We start from the raw sequence: 18,074 nt of genomic DNA, 5'->3' as shown, positions 1-18,074 counted from the left end.
TACCTAACAATACAATGGATAAATAAATTTCAAAAATGTAAATAATATTGATAAATTAAAATCGTTTAAATTTACTGAATTATTTGTATTAAGACAAATAATTCAGTAAATTTAAACGATACAAATCCACTCAAAAGATAAACATTAAAATTTAAACAAAAAAATACAATTACTGATAGATCATCCGAACATTTACATAATATTTTATGTACATACATTGTATTTTATTTAGCATTGTTGAATTTTGAAATTGACGTGTTTAAATAAACGGCGATGACAATGCAATTGTATAATATTTGTAGACATATTATTATTTCCATTACATAAGTATTTTGAAGTTTTTCTTATACACTTTTTTCTCGTGGCATTTTCCTGTAAAAGTGTATGAAACAAAACAAATACGTATATATACAGGGTGTTCCACTGTTAGTATACTAAGCACAAAGGAGGTTATAGTTTTGCAAACGCTGAGTACGTAAAAAATACTTATAAAATTCCAGACGCATTTTTTTTAAAATAGATGAATTCTTAAAACTCTAAGTGTACACCCATAACAAGCAACCCGCACAACTTTGCCACCAACACGTGAGCTATCGTTTAAGATTATGTTTCCATGGACAAAAAGCTCATATTAGAGAAGCGGTATATACCGGCTGCGCTTATCTAGAGAAAACATGGATTTTCAGGAAAAATGTAGCAAAAAATTTTTGACGTAATTTTGTTGTTTAAGTATTTTTTAAGTGATCAGTGTATTGCAAACTACAAGTTCCTTCACGCTTAGTAATATACCAATAGTGGGACATTAAATACGTATACGACGTAAATAAAGTTATGCTAAAATTTAAAACGCTGAAGAGTTTGTTGACGCTAAGACCAACAGGAGCAGAGCAATACAGGTAAAACCACGGTGCACCGCTAGTATAGTTATAAATACAGATTTGAGATACACGTGCAAAATAGCATGGGACATTTTAGTATGAAGCCTGGTATACCTACCAATTTGCGATAAAAAAAAAAGTCATTTTGGCGGCAAGAGATGAAACATGTGCCAATCGATAGTACATCAAAATACAAATAGGAAATACTCTTTGGTAAAATGTCGTAATTGATACGGTTTCGGAATAAATAAGAGTTTAAAAAAAAAATTTTCTTTTTAGTTTTTTGAATTATTTGTTACTTCTTACACTTAAACGTTAAGACAAAGCATATACAACTTCTAATTTGTAATAAGTGACGCACCGCACGTGCGTATCCCTACCCCTAGCCCAAAGTTGGTTTATTACTTTGGTTTAGATAGTAATGCAACATTTTAAAACCCTTTTTTTACAAATTAGAAGTTTTATATGCTTTGTTTTAACCTTTAAGTGTAAGAAGTAACAAATAATTCAAAAAACTGAAAAAAAAAATATTTTTTTTTAACCCTTATTTATTCCGAAACCGTATCAATTACGACATTTTACCAAAGAGTATTTCCTATTTGTATTTTGATGTACTATCGATTGGCACATGTTTCATCTCTTGCCGCCAAAATGAAGTTTTTTCAAAATTTCCAACTTTAGGTATACCAGTTAGGTTCCTTGCTTTTTGGTATTAACATTTTTTCTTATTATTTTTATGGGTCTGTCTAAATGTCTGACTAAATGCTGATATAAAAAATAATGTTCTATTGTACTATGAATCAATAGGTTACTTAAGGTAGAATCGCGTTTACGTCAAAAACAAGAAAAACCAGATACAGCATTTTTGTATCGAAGTGTTATCAAGGTACAGGTATTATCACATATTTTATTAATCAATTTTTAATACGGATTCATAAGCTTTTCTGAACACTCATAAATAAGTTTGTAGCTCTACTACCCGCTTCAATTAACCGCATTATATAAAATATATTATATTACTCTTATTATTTCTCGAAATAATTGATTTAAATATAAACGTAATAAAGCTAAGTTCTATAGTCTATGTGAGAAATTATTGAGATACAGTAGTAGAGTTAGCATTGGGTGTAAATTTATCTAAATAGTAAAATAATGCATGCACGATGTAGAAAGAGTCGACGAAAGAAAGGGTTAGAACTTAGATTGCAGTTAAAAGAAATATTTCGTATTCAATTACCTATCTGCGCATAGTCAACGATTCCAGAATCAGCTATTTCGTCAAAATGTTAATAGATAAAAATAAGCTTTTAATATAATTAAAATTTATTTGTTAATTGCAAATTATTTTTGATATTTAAAATGGTTTAGGTTATTTGAATATTGTGCGTTTTCCTTCCTACGACGTTTATAGTGAAACATATTTTTGCAATGTGTTTTAATCTATCAATTCTCAACTCAAGTCTCATTAATTTTTAATGATTTGTAGTCAGTTATAAGTAAAAAAATCAAAACTATTAAGGTACAAGTTATCTGCATTATTTTTAGTGAATATTTCGTCGTAAAAAGAGAAACAAAAACATAGAGCTCCGCGATCGCCACTTTATAAAATCTGATAGCAAACAAACAAACAGTGACATAAGTAAGTAAATTTTTACAAAAATATTTCTTAATATAAATGCTTTAAATAAAATAAAGTACCTATATTCCATGAAAATGCAAGCGGGAGACATGTCATAATAATGAATGTTATGGTAATGATTTTAAACGAATTGTGAATACTAATATAATATATGTATGTGATATATAGGTACTTATATCCACGTGGTTTAAACATTGCCCCACCTGATCGTTGATACACAAAAGGTAAACATTGCATACTCCAACCGGCAACACACGTGATTGCTAAATCGCCGCATCCCTTCTATTTCGCCTTAATAGATACACACCACCGCATCCAATTAATACCATTGTTAGTTCTAGCATTATCTCCGATGACTACACACTATAAAAACAAAACCACGTTCTGACCCTAACCGGCCGCAAACAGACTGAAGATGACACATTGATATCCTATAAGTGTATTAACCGGATTATAATGTATTCATATATAGTACGACCATAGTGGAACGAAATAATTTAATATCACTGCGCGATAAAAGCGAAATATTACAAAATTTCAAGGTTAAGTTTAAGACGTTGCCACACTCACCTCAAGGTCGTCAGAAGGTTCCTGCGCTCGGCACAAAGCAAATGCTGCCAACGCTCGCTCACTACTGAACCGCCAGCGGACCGGCCGAACGATTTCACAACCCTGTGTGGTGGTGTCTTAATAGTGATTGTAAATTTTAGGGACATTTTTCAGCCATGAATTTTTAAAATTCGACCATAACCTAATCTTGATAATCTAAATCGTTGCACGATTTCTGGAACATTCCAAAGAGTGAGTAAATTCAGCTCTTAAAAATATTGTTTAAATGCTAGCTGTTAAACTGCTTCTTATTTTTATTTATTTAACTTCAGACATATATTTTTAAATAGATATTATTGTCGATCGCGACGTCCACTGAATACTTTACCTTCAACGTCATTACCTATCACTGTCCTTGCGTGTGATATATAATAATTTTATAGCATTAAAAGTAGTACAATTAATACAGAACCCTGATGGATTCCTCAATTGAGTCCCTCCTGCATCTAAAAAGTATTTAAAAGAACCTTTTGCATAGATTTATATCATTTTTCAAAAATGATAGAAAATGTTTATAAAATTTCCTATGGGACCACCGACCAGGCAATGATTAAAGAACCGGAAAGTCAATCTTTTGCTCCTGAAATTCACCACCATGATGCCCGCCCAAACTTATACGAGAATTGCGAAAAATATCCTTTTGTAGAGCAGACAAATGCATTAGACACAAAGTATACTTTACAAGGCATATTTCTTTATGGAAATGCATTAAAAACTATAAGATTATACTTACATAAAAATAAACTGCACACACTTCACTGCCTGATGATATAATGCATCGAAACCGGTCATTACTTTAATATTTTATTTAAAAATGAAATAAAAACAATATTAAAGTAAGAACACACAAGATGTTTATTATAATCTAATGACATTCGATATACACCTTCATGACCGAAGAAACGAGTTGTGTTCATTTTTAAAGACAAACTAAACGAATTCAGTACCTACAATTTTTTCAGTACAACTAAGAATACGCGATGCGAAGCTTTCGAGTATATATGACAGTTCAAATTCAAATTTAAATGATTTATTGTGATTCACAGGTTATAAGTTAATTTTTAAACACATTTATTAGGTACCTTATATTTTTAATTTTGATGGCTCAGCATCGTTCTTACCTGTATTCAGTAGACAGACAGATAGACTTTTAGCTTTTACTAGCATTCCGCCCATAGCTTCGCCCGCGTGCTTTAAAACTTAACAAATTATATACTAAAATCTTCCTCGAGAACTAACTATCCATTAATGAAAACCAAATGAAAATCGATAAAGTAGTTTTAGAGTTTATCGCGAACATAAAGACGCAATAGATAACTTTGATGTATAATGTGATTGTTTGACGACGGTTTTACCGCTCGTGCTCTACTAGAATCGCGCGTTCGTGATTTTAACTTGAAATTGTTATAAAGCATTGTAATACAAACACATTATAAGTGCAGTTAATGCAAATAATGTATCATCATTCATCATGTAAAAAAAGAGTGTGTGTACTTATGTACACGCTTTAGAAGTTATACTTCTTTGGCGTATGGAAAAAAATACTAGAATATACAACTTGAACAAAGTTATGAATTTTCATACCACCTAGAACTAACTTCATGCTGTTAAATTTAGGTGTCGGTGTGCGCGCGCATCGTAAAAATTCACTCTCATCATTTTTCTCCATCGCGCCAAAAGAAGTATAACTTCAAAAATGTATTCGTCTTAATGGTTAAGCATATAATTGCTTTATCAGACCCTTTAAAATGGGCCATGCATTATGTTATTTTACTGCACTTTAAAGATACACTATTCGATTTTGTCTAAATTTATACTTTATACTTATGACAACAGTCATTGTTCATCCTTTTTGTTTATTTTATTCTAAGTATATTAAAATGACCAAAATTTTCGGTCTAGTCATTTTAAACTGTTTATTATTTATAATTATAAGTATAAAATTAATTAATTGTTGAATCTAGTTAAAAGTTATAGAGACAGACCAAAAATCTAAAATTCTAGCACGACAGAGACTAGCCAACTTCGAGGAGTGATTTTTCACACTCATAGTTTGATGGTCTGACGGTGCATTTACATCAAACGAGAGAATTCTCATTCTAACCCCACCATGTCAAATTATTTAAGTATAAACGGGCGTAGAGCATTATTTCGTTGTTCTTAGTGCTTTCGAAAGATTCTATGCAATGTTCTTATACAGAACAAGTGATAACTGCGTTAAAAACAACCGACTTCAAACTTGCACTTGCAAAATTTACAAATACCTACAGACAAAAATGCTCATTAAATAAAAACTACTGGGCCTATCCGAATAAAATTTTTATGGGACCAATTCGACACCATCCCGCATCGAACAAAAAAAGAATCACGTAAATCGGTTCAGAAACCTCGGAGTAATCGGTGTACATACATAAAAAAAAAAATATACCGGCCGAATTGATAACCTCCTCCTTTTTTTTGAAGTCGGTTAAAAATACTGAAAACGAGTTTGCGTTTACACTAAAAGATCATGAAATAATGCTGTTGCTCTTGCTCTCGCTCTAGCTCTATTTTTATTAATTTATGATACTTCATTGTACATTTATCAAGAATTGAAAAAAGAAATGAACATAATCTTGGAAAGTTTACTATTGTAAATTGCTTATTGGCGGCTTATTGCTTAAAATCAATCTAACTAATCTAACTCTATGTTTGTTTGATGTAAATGCACCGTGATAGACTTACGCTTACGGTGGAAAATCAAGCTCCGATGCTAAGGGATGCGTAACAACATAACGAGGTCATGATGTTAAGTTGTCAGTTTTCTGAAATTTCCCATTTTCAGCGCAATTATCTTTATTTTAGACCTTCTACAAAGTTTTTAACACTTAATCTTACAAATAATTAATTACCCAATGTTATAAGCATGCATAAAGTATATAGATACCAAATAAAAGATATAATTATATAGCTATAAAAACATCATCATTACTTTTATTCACTGTAGATTAAAATAAATGAAACTATACAGATAGCGTCAGCGGATTTAATTATCTAAATAATAAAATATTAATAATGCTATGATAAATTGTTTACTTACATCGCAAAGGCATTGGATTGACACGTTGTGTAATTACAAATTAATTGTATATAAATAATATGTTTTATGGAATGAGGATTAATAAAAAAGAACCTTAATCATCATTATCATTATATCATGTTTAACTAGCTGATGCCTGCGACTTCGTAATATCATATTATCTTGTCTTCCCACATAGTCAGACAAAATTTATATTATCCGGAAATTTTATTTAACGTAGGCCTCTCATTGTAGTTTTATTTTCATTTCTTTACTTTCAAAGTACACAATTCATCTCGTTTACAGATCCATTAATTAAAATGACAAGGAACATTTTTCCTTCAATTACTATAGCACATGGCTCTATGATATGTTAAGTTATTTTGAAGTAAAGAAGTAACACCACGTAACACGAAGTTAAGTTAAGAAGATTTGATTAAGAAGATTTAAGAAGATTCGACATTGGGGCCTTCGAGAAAAGAGCTTATTTGTCCATAAAAGGCCGGCTAAGCACCTGCAACACTTTTAGTTTTACAAGTTTTTATGGGCGGTGGTGACCACTTAACATCAGGTGGTCCACCTGCCCCTTTGCTTGCTCTGACATAAAAAAAAGAATACCTCATAGGAACAAACATAATAACGTACATAAAACATACAGAAAGTTTCTGATGATTGCTCTACATCAGGTTAAGTTGTGTTCGGTAGGTTAATTCATTTAAGGCAATAATGCAAAAATGTAAGATAGCATCTGTGATAATTGAGTTATTACATAAACAACATCTGTACTACCAATTTACCGTTGGTGGCGACATGCTATTCTCAAGGATTTCCAAATAAGAATAAAGAATTGTGCCACCATTCAATATTAGCTGCGTATTTCCTTGATACGCAAGCTTCAAACTACATATGCAATAAAAGGTACTATCATGGGTAGCTGACAGGCTAGTGATAATTCACTTAGGTCATACGTCACGCTAAGGGACCGGTTTCGAAAGATACTGGGGACATGTCGCAAGTTCGGTATCGCAATAAGAAGCTACGCATCGGTGCTAATAGAGGGCTTACTGATGTTCTAGAATAAACAAATTAGAGGATGCAATGCTTGTTCAATAGGGATTCAATGTAATACAGTGTAAGTATTTGGCTACAGGTTCTCCAGATACGTCCTTACCTTCTTTTGACCTTTTGTACAGTAATGTGTTGTTCAGAAACAGTTCCAAGTAAGATAAAATATACAAAATATAATAGAAATTCCAAATTATACTGCCATGTGTAGGTATAGGACCTATGACGTAGTATTATGAGCATAAGGCACAAGCATAAGGAGTAAACGTCACCGATGTCCCAGAATAGTTCCGTTTTAGTTTTTCCATATGCTGCAAAGTCTCTGTCTGACTTAAAAAATGGTGAGTACTGTGCCTTTTTAATTTTTAATTTTTATAATTACTTTCAGTGAACAGATGACTACTGTTTTAAGATGAAGAAAAATAATGCAATTGTAAATTGAGAAACATACATCATACATAGGATTTAATTACTAAATTATGACTTAGCCATAAACCCATTATACGCAATTCATGATATGATGCGTTGAAATTGTTCCTAATGTTGCATATAAAATCTTACACAAGTCCACTATCTAACGAGCCGAAAAGGAAATGTGATTGCAGCCTTGACGATAACAAAAGAAATTATGACCTTGTGTGGTTATACCTTAAATTTCACAATGCATTATTAAATTTGAGTTTTGTTGGTATGTTTTTTTTTATTTTTAATATAATGAGCGATTATGAAATGCAAAAAAATAAAAACATTTTGCAAAAAAAACTGAAGAAATAACTTATTTTTGATGATAAAAATGACATCTACGTGTCAACTTGTTGAGGAATTTTAATAATTAAAATTATTGTTACTCAAACACATGACATTAGTAAAAAACTCCCTTAGCAGGCGGTCGTGTAACTATGTAATACATGAATGTACATACATAAATAGTATTTTTATTTAAGATTAACCCATATTAAAGACGACATTGATTTTTACCAACATCGTCATTTCATCAACATCGATTTTTACAACATTGATGTACCACTACAGCCGTAGCAAGATATTACATATATTATTATATCTTCGATAAAAGCCACTTACGAAAGGATAGTGGTTTAATTTGAACCAGTAGTTTCTAACAAGGTTGCACTATCATATTAGTACATAAAGATAATGTAATATAAGCATAGATATATCATATCTTCTAAGAGCTCGGCCGGCTACACTATAATAGTACTTGTTCGGGCTAAGAGTTGTGTCACCAAGTTAGTATTGTTCACCTCATAAACATAATTAACACATTTATATGCGGTCAATAGATACTATTTTATCAGTCACAAACAAACAGAATTATAGTATGCATATTTTAGCAGCTGCGATGACAAAATATTCCATAATCCAATCCATATAGGTAGTTACTTGAGTAAAATGCTAGAAATTTTAATTGAATATTATATTATAAAGTCAGGTTAGTTACGACAAAAAATTGTAAATAATAATGTTTTATATTACACAAAATAAATAAGTTACGGTTAACACATGCATTAGCTACTGTTATTGTACGAACAATTGATGTAAATAAAATAGCGGGAATGAGCACACATTATTTGCACACAAACACAATTAAACAGACGCATACATAATAATACTAGATAAACATAAATTAGTCAAACATCGAGACAAACATTGTATTTGTTCAGGTATCGACACTAGAGCTAGCGAGGACACTGTCTCAAGCATATATACTTAGGCTGCGTTTCCACCAGAGATATGCGAGGATGCGAAGCGAAGGGTGATTTTGTAAAGAACCAATAGTATTGCTTCATTAAGCTTGCCTTGGTCAGAACAGCTATGGTGGAACGACTCAGCGGCGCTAGATTTTTGTGCATACAAAATAAGCGAGGGATGTGTGCGAGGAACGTTTGCTCTTACACATAATAAGGGTGCTTTTCCATCAATAATGTGCGAGGATGTGTAGCGAGGAATGTGTTTGTAAATAATCAATAGTATCGCTTCAAAAGCTAAACGCTTTAAACTTCAAAAGCGATATGATTGGTTCTTTTCTCCCACATTATTAGTGGATAAGCACCCTAATATCCATGATGTTGAGCAATCAAAGACATTTCACAGCTTTTTAACGCATAATCGCACCACAAAGTTCCCTCGTGAAAACCGCCACACATTACCACAGCACAGCTAGACATCCTCGCACATCACTGATGGAAATACAGCCTTACTAGTCTCAAGTGTCAGCTGAAATGTTACAAATCTCTTTTTGTGGCGATGCGCAACAATTAGCCAACAATAACACTGATTGACGCGAAACAGTCAAAACGTCTGTCATTATGTGGAATATACGTTTCTTAATTCACACTTCTGAGAATTTATTAGATGAATCCGAGGCTATACCGCAACCGTAATGATCGTAATTGTTTGCGAAAGTTTCGCATTTAGGTATTAAATAACAATAAAAATTATTGTAGCGTAAATTTATTTAGAACTAAAACAGAAATCTTAAGATCGAAGAGTGTCGACTTGGCAATAGGGGTTTTGTAATTTTAAAAATTTACAAAATAAGATTTTTGTAAATTACTTAACTAGTAGCATTTCATAAAGTAGGGTAACATCTTCTTCTACCTCAGTCCGGTTTCGCCTAAAGTTGTAAAATATATAGGCCTGTTCATCAATTTGGCCATACCTTTCTGTTCTTTAGCATCAGCTTACATTTTTGAGAATTAGGTACATATCTAATTGTCAAATATTCCTCACACGAACCTTTTCTATACGAATGCGAAGCGATACAGCACATTATGCTTCCTCAACTTCTGTAAAGATATTTAAACTTGTGACCTTTTAATAATAAACACAAATTATTCATGATCCTGACCTATATCAACATCAACATTGTAGCATTTTGAAAATTTTAGTTAGGTTATGATGAGTGAACGTAATTTCCATATTATATAATGATTTAATTAAGTAAAATTTGCTTTATCCTGCCCAGCAAATATAGCAAATATTTATATCGGCGTGAATCGTGAAATTTCAGAAAAAATATATTTTACGAGACAAATAAAAAGAAAAAATCCGACCGAACCAATTTATGTCAATTGTAATAATATAATTTGTCGAATAGAATATGAAAATCACATAATTTCATACTTACGCACTGTTATATTATGGTATTTTTCTATATGAAAAAAAATCATCATATCCACAATGCGTTTCTCCTCTATCAAAACACTAGGCTTTAACAAAATACCTGTAGAAAACAACTAAGATAATATTAATATTTTAGTCGTAATGACTCAGTTTCTTGACAAAGCAAATGTGTGGCTAAATTTGTGAAGACAGAGAGCTTGTAGAGACAAAAAGTCCAGATAGTTATCGGAATATGTGAAATGGATAAAACAACGACAGCCTAGACAACGAACATACCTCCACACAAATAACGTTACTGATTATTCAGCTTAAATCTAAATTAAATAATTCAAATATCTTTGTATGGATATAGGTCGAGCGATGCTTACAGTTGCAGTGTAATTAGGCGCATATAAATTAGATACTGTCTTCAAAGACCCAATTTTGTGATACATATAAATTGAATTCTTGTTTGTCTAATTTAACAAAACTCTGTAACATGTGGTGACAAACGAATGTTTTTGTGTTATATTAAATTATTTAGACACTAAAATGGATAGTAAATTAGAATTAATATCTGAAGAGTTAGGGAAAGAAGAAAAGCAATTAGGTAAGCAAAATATGTATTTGAATAATACTGCTTTGTTCGACAAAGTTATATCAAGGGCTAAAAATTTACTCTTTTAACGTAAACTAAATTTATTTGATTATGGATGTACCTATGAACTGTGTTGATATATTAATTTCAGCGTTAAATAAATTAATAAACATTCCTTACTGTTTTTTTTTTTTTTCGTTTTAAAAGGTGTAAGGTTTATGATTAGCATTCATTAATTTCAAGCTATTCAATGATTGAATTTCAATTAACTACTATTATTAATATCATAGTTATAAATACTTATGGATTTACATTTAAAAGTATACTTTTAGATATAATGTCATTGTTTCTTACCTTACTTTATTTGGCTATTTTTATATCCTTAGGCAATTTAGCAAAAACGACGATTGGAAATTTTGTAGGCGTATAAATTTAACATTTTTTGTAACTCCTATTTAATTTTCAGAATCAATACAGACATGGACATTCAGTGAAACAGTAGGAGCTCTGAGTTTGGTTCTTATTATTTATTTGGCATTAGTATTAAAGATTTTACCTCGGTTAATGAAAAATCGACAGGCTTACCAACTCAACCGTTTGCTGTCCATATACAATACGTTACAAGTCGCTTCCTCGATGTATATCGTCATTCTTGTGAGTATAAAAATTACTTTTCATGTCATGCAGGCGTTTATTTTGTAAGTTACTTTTAAGGATACGTTACTCTACATTAAAATCTACGTTTAAATGATTTAAAGAATGTCGTGAAAAACTATGGTTAGGACTTATTTAGTTAGTGTTATTTGAACTAGTGGATGGATAAATACTTCTACTCCATATAATACAGATGATATATTATATGTATATATTACTATATAATATTATTATATCATAATTATAATATTTTATACAATAATTATACATTAATTATCTTTAATATTGTTTGAGTCGATCTTAAGAATAAAATAACAAATTTCAATTTTTTCATTTTTAGTTAATTCTATTCCCGGTCGATGCAAGTAAATTTTCAAAAATCTTTAAATGCAGTTCTATTTCTTTTAAAAAAAAAGGAATGTTTCCTTTCATCAAAATTCGCTATCTTTAGTATTTTGAGTACTTTCCCTCCAGGGCCCATCGAAAATGTCCACACTGTATAAAAAAAAAAAAAAAAATAATAATAATAAAAATCTTTATTAACCAAAAGTATAGAACATACAGTGTTACTGGAGATCCAAACTAGGCTGTTGCCTGTGTCTTGGATCTCAGAAACGGTATACATTTATGTTGAATTACATAGGAACACATCGTCATTAGAATAGGAAAAAAACGTATTTATCTAACAAATGTGGAGTTAGGAGTAATAGGGTTGTGTGTGAGGGTGAGTATTGTGTGTGTGTGGAAGTGTGTGTGTGTGGTGGTGTGTGAGAGTGGTAGTGAGTGTGTTTATGTTTGTGAGTGTGATCAATACTTTAATCTTATATTACAGTAAATGAGTACCTTTTATATTCTGAAAACTAGCCAGAATAAAATTTATCCTTATTGTATTAGTTTAAGTTATTATGTTTAAACCAGGTCTTCGGTATCGCTGTAGGATAGTTCATGAAGCCAAGATTTCATTATTTTGTTGCATTTGTGCATGTTACAATATTTCAGTGATTTCGTTTTACAGACATTATTGTAGGTATGGATAAGTGAGTACGATGGACTTCGTCTAGCTATTTTTGAGTTATATGCAGGAAGTGGGATTCTAAATTTTCTTTTCCTTAGTAGTTCCTCGTAATCGGGGCGTGAAGAAACAGATTTATGCGTTAGGTTAACTGCTGATAGTACGTATAGTTGACGAACTCGATGAACTTTGAACTCCCGATACAGTTCGTTCGTTGGAAAGCGGAAAGGCTTTTTCAGAGTTACTTTAATTAGTGCACGTTGAGCTCTCTCCAACTGCAGAAGGTGAGATTTGGCGGCGCTTCCCCAGATCGAAATGCTGTAATTTATTACGGATTGACAGAGAGATATGTAAACTTGTCTTAAAATGGTAATGGGGGTACAGTTGCGGAGTTTCTTCATAATGAATATGACTTTTCTTATTTTTACTGATACCTCTGTTATATGTTGACTATAGTTTAAATTGCTGTCTAAAGTAACGCCTAAGTACTTTATAAACGGAATGTACTCGATGTTAGTACAATTGCATGTAGAGTGAGTTGTGTTTAGGTTGGTGCAAGAATGTAGTTTAATAGTCTGGTTTAGTAAAGGATTGGGGCGGGTGGATTTTGAAAAAGACAAGAATTTAGTTTTTTAGAATTTAAGGTGAGCAAATTTTTATTCAGTGCTTCTACTATGGTTAAAAGTCCAAGTTCTGTAATATTCTGTGCATGTTCCCAATCTTTACCATGAAAAAGAACAGCAGTGTCGTCAGCGTAAGCAATTATATGGGCATTTTCCAAAGTAATTTTGAGTATATCATTAATGTAAATGATAAAGAGTGTGGGGCCGAGAACACTTCCCTGTGGAACACCGAATTCTATTTTAAGTTCAGAACTAAGATTACTATTAATTTTTATGCATTGTCTGCGATCAGTTAAGTAGCTCTTAAACCAGTTTAACGATGTGTCTCTAACTCCAATTTGCTCCAGTTTCTTTGTGAGAAGTCCAAGTGATATTGTATCGAATGCTTTAGCCAGGTCTAAGAATACGGCTATGCAACATTCTTTATTTTCTACATGTGAAGATATAAGATTGGTAAGTAGGGAGATAGCATGTTCTGTAGATTTGTTTTTTTAAATCCGAATTGATTATCTGAAAGAAGTTGGAATTTGTCTAAATAAGATGTCAGTCTGTAGTTTACAATTTTTTCAAGTACTTTTCCAAGAATGTTTAATAGGGCTATGGGTAATAAAAATAGCCTGCAGTTCAATATTTAAACCACGTCGAGTAAAATCTACCCAAGTATACATATAATAAATCTGTAGAAGGGATAATGCTGTACATTGAAAATATTGAAAAAATATGTAGCAACACATGTATGTGTTACTGGATCGATACCAAACCCAAATATGAGATAAAAAAAAATTTATCTGTCTGTCTGTCTGTCTGTCTGTATGTGAGGACATCACGTGAAAACTAACTGTTCGATTTCGATGGGCGTAAAGTAGGATACTTTTTATCCTGGAAAAATACGTAGAAAAAAAATTTATCTTAATTTTTCAGTTATATCCATAGACGTTGTTCTGTAGAACCGCGAACACACGTTGCGTATTATTATAGGCCTAGCCGTATTTGGGTCCAATAGATATTTAAATAAGATATCATTGTCAGAGTTACTCAAAATGGAGAAATAAACCATCCGGACGGAGTCGCGGGCGGAAGCTAGTATATAAATAAAGAGTAAAATCAAATTAATGTCCATAAAAATTATATACTTTAATTTATATATTATACATTGAAGAGATTTATTATACAGTTATAACATTTTAATCTATTATTTCATAATTTGCATACAATAACTATGATGACCGGATATATTTTACAATTTTTCAGTTATGTATAACTACGTAATTCATTATGATGTGGAAGAAAACAATGATTAGAAATAATTTATTAAAAATTCCCGTTAAATATTACGAATTAAGAATGCGTAATACGATTATATTACCATAAAAAATAAAGAATTAGTATGAAAATTTTAATAAGGTTATTAAAATAACCGCAAATTAACAAACAATTTTTATCCAATACGACGTTACATATTATTTACTACTAGCTTCCGCCCGCGACTCCGTGCGCGCGGAAAAATTATGAAAAATTATTTTTTTTTCTACATATTTTTCCTGGAAAAAAAGTATCCTATTTTATGCCCAGGAATATAAGGTATAATTGTACCAAGTTTCATCGAAATTGAACCGTTAGTTTTCACGTGATGCCTTCACATACAGACAGACAGACAAAAAATTTTTTAATGACATATTTGGGTTTGGTATCGATTCAGTAACACCCCCTGCTATTTATTTTTTCAATATTTTGAATGTACAGAATTGACCCTTCTACAGATTTATTTTATGTATATAGATTAGGTACCTACGTCTATTAAATTAAACATTTTTACATACAATCGTTTTAGTAGTTATTTCTAGACTTCATATGTTTTCATTTTATGTGCCTAATATAATAATATAATGCAGCCCAATTAGAGTATACAATTAAGTGTTGATTCTAGTCGTCATAAAAATAAATTCTATCGCCGTATGACCTCTTATTCCCAGTCAGTTTACGCCGAGAATTGAACTGACTGGCAAATAATTCATATAATAGGTACCACAAGAAATCATGGCTGGTTATTACGATCATAATATGATATTACTAGTAAATTTACGAGAAAAATACTGACTATCATCAGCATGACTATCCACACATTCTCATAAGAAACGAAATTTGTTTTTTACTTCAAATAATTAATTCTAGGGGTATGGGATAAGGAAGGTTACATATATGTAGGTATATCTATTATGTCTCTTTGTCATGAAAAACACATCTTACTAATATTATAAAGCTGAATAGTTTGTTTGTTTGATAGCGCTAATCTCAGTAACTACTGGTCCGATTTGAAAAATTCTTTCGGTGTTAGATAGCTCATTTATCCAGGAAGGCTTAATATCATCACGCTAAAACCAACAGGAGCAATGCGGCTAAAACAGCGGGGCACAGCTAGTTTGTAATAAATTCCAATAATTAAATTTTATATGACGAAAAAGCAAGCGTCATTTTGGCTGAAAATATTTTAAAGAAATTCATCAGGAAGAATACATCTTCTATCCTATAAATATTTACATCAAAAATGCGAATTTTTATTTACTTTGATGAATACTTTATAATATAAACTGTAATTTTTTTCCAGTATGCAAAATACATTCTGCAGCATGGTGTAATAACGACAAGATGTCCACGAGGAGATGATTTAAAATTGGTGAGGATCCTGTGAATGTTATAAATAATAAGTATTTAAGTATATTGTGTATTATATATCATAATTTATAAGTATCACCATTCACCATTATAATAAAACAGGAAGTTACGATACGTAGGGATATATAAATATGAACTAACCTAGGTATTATTTTTTCAGGTAGGTATGTTATGAACGTAAATTTTTATAAGTAAAGTACACCATAATACATAGTAACAATAATGTAAAGTAAGCTATACAAAAGAGGCATAAATTTAAAAGGAATATTTTTCACTGAAGTTAAAATAAATACCTACTCACAAACACGTTGGATATATTTTAATAAATTTTCATTACAATTCGATGCTTTGCCAACATTTTACTTTTAATGTAGGTATATAAACATTATTTACATAACACTGTTTCTTCCTTATATTGTAATATATTACCTATTTCCATTGTTTTTTAATGAATCCAATTACCTACTTCCTAAAAGAATAAATAAGTAGGAATTAGGGATAAGTATGTAAGACCTTACTCTGTAATATTCTTCACCTCTCTATTCTATTGTGCCAGAAATATTTAGTATTACCTATTTATTATTTAGATCAAATATAAATTACAGCTTAAAGTCCAATAGTTTAGTTCAAAACAATAACTTATCCTACTTTTTACAGTTACCTACGACTCGATATGGAGATTGATTTTTGTATTATTTACAATTTACAAATTTTATTATGCATTTATTGTTAATAAAACACTGTGATAAAACCTTAAAATAGTTCAAAAAGTCACTTGATTTTCGTAAGGCGCGAACAGCTCTACCATGGCTCTACGTCTCATGCATTTCGCTCATAAAGGCGTGCAAAAGTATCTTCTTATTTGTAGATATCGTTTAAATTAAAAACATTTATTAGTTCTAATATTAAATTTAATGCCAAAATTTGCTTTTTTAAGCATTTAATAATTATAAAAATATACAATTGCAGGTTATAGTCGACATTCTACCCTACTTCATAGCGAAACACATAGACCTGCTTGACACAATCTTCTTCATACTACGCAAGAAGCAGAATCAGGTGACCTTCCTCCATGTATACCACCACAGTGCCATGGTGACCTGGACCTGGTTCCATTATATGTACCACCCTTGTGACCATTTCGTGGTAGTGGGTTTGATTAACAGCTTCGTCCATGTGATTATGTATACGTACTATGGCCTGGCTTCGTTGGGCCCGGAATATGCGAAATTTGTATGGTGGAAGAAACACGTGACGAAAGTTCAACTGGTGAGTACATTTGCAGAATTAATACACGTAAATATATATTGCAAAGTGAAAACGTTTAACGTTACGGAGTGTATTATTTTTTCATTAAATAGAATTTTCGTTTTCATCTTTGACTTTGCTAATGTAGACTTGGGGCCGTATTATGACCTCATTTCCAGATAGATTACACCGTGAATTGAACTAACTGACAACTTCATATTATACCATAATTAACCGTGGCTGGTTATTGCGATCATAATATGAATTTGCCTATGGTATAATACGGCCCCAAGGCCGATAATGTTTGAAACAAAAACAAATCACAGTAGGATGAAACCCATTAGAAAGACCGAGAATCAAAAGATGTAGACCGTATTCGTTTTTGTCATAGATACGCAATCTTGATAAAGATATACTTATTTAGACAAAATTTTGCTATTTAGGCATATTTAGTACAAGGTCATCCTTCATTTTAACAAATAACAAACATTAATTAGCTCTACCTTACGATAATATTTTTGTAAAATATAAGTAAATGGTCTTGACAAATATGAATTCCATAATCGTGACCGTGGCCAAAATGAATTGATATATCCTAAGAAATGTGTTATACCATAATATTGTTTACAACATTTTTTTTGTTTCAGATGCAATTCGTCTTAGTAATATCAAACCTGTATTACCAACAAAAGTTGACGCCATGCCCGATACCAGCTGCATTCCACTACTTTTGCCTGTTTAGCATCGGCTCCTTCTTCCTCCTGTTTATAAACTTTTATCTCCGAAGCTATGGGAACAGAATGAAGAAACGTGATGTTGCACCAGAAGTTATATTAACAGATGCTATGGCATCTAAATGTAATTAAAGAAAGCTGAAATTTGTTTAAACACTAA

General features: G+C 31.3%; 2 protein-coding genes across 2 annotated transcripts in view; one reads left to right on the top strand and one right to left on the bottom strand.

Annotated features, from left to right (window-relative positions):
* Nucleotides 1-3,182, bottom strand: part of LOC123692640 (elongation of very long chain fatty acids protein 7-like) — a 49,088-nt gene extending 45,906 nt beyond the window's left edge. Inside the window, exon 1 of the mRNA XM_045637405.1 lies at nt 3,088-3,182. The gene's annotated coding sequence lies outside the window, so the exon portion shown is untranslated. The remainder of the gene's footprint in view (nt 1-3,087) is intronic.
* Nucleotides 3,183-10,822: 7,640 nt separating this feature from the next.
* Nucleotides 10,823-18,074, top strand: LOC123692819 (elongation of very long chain fatty acids protein 1-like). The gene is made up of 5 exons (XM_045637613.1): nt 10,823-10,982; nt 11,437-11,624; nt 15,865-15,933; nt 16,902-17,201; nt 17,828-18,074. Exons 1-5 carry the CDS (start codon nt 10,925-10,927, stop codon nt 18,044-18,046), a joined length of 834 nt encoding a protein of 277 aa, XP_045493569.1. The 5' UTR covers nt 10,823-10,924; the 3' UTR covers nt 18,047-18,074.

Source organism: Colias croceus, chromosome 6 (assembly GCF_905220415.1).
Source record: "Colias croceus chromosome 6, ilColCroc2.1".
Classification (NCBI taxonomy): Eukaryota; Metazoa; Arthropoda; class Insecta; order Lepidoptera; family Pieridae; genus Colias; species Colias croceus.
The sequence above is the reverse complement of the archived record's forward strand: the minus strand, read 5'-3'. Positions and strand labels throughout refer to the sequence as shown.

What these genes read in the sequence shown, in the direction of transcription:
- LOC123692819 (XM_045637613.1), top strand. Translation starts at nt 10,925, where the DNA reads ATGGATAGTAAATTAGAATTAATATCTGAAGAGTTAGGGAAAGAAGAA. An exon ending in GAAAGAAGAAAAGCAATTAG is followed by an intron (nt 10,983 to 11,436) that starts GTAAGCAAAATA and finishes TTTAATTTTCAG; the next exon opens with AATCAATACAGACATGGACA. An exon ending in ACGTGACGAAAGTTCAACTG is followed by an intron (nt 17,202 to 17,827) that starts GTGAGTACATTT and finishes TTTTTGTTTCAG; the next exon opens with ATGCAATTCGTCTTAGTAAT.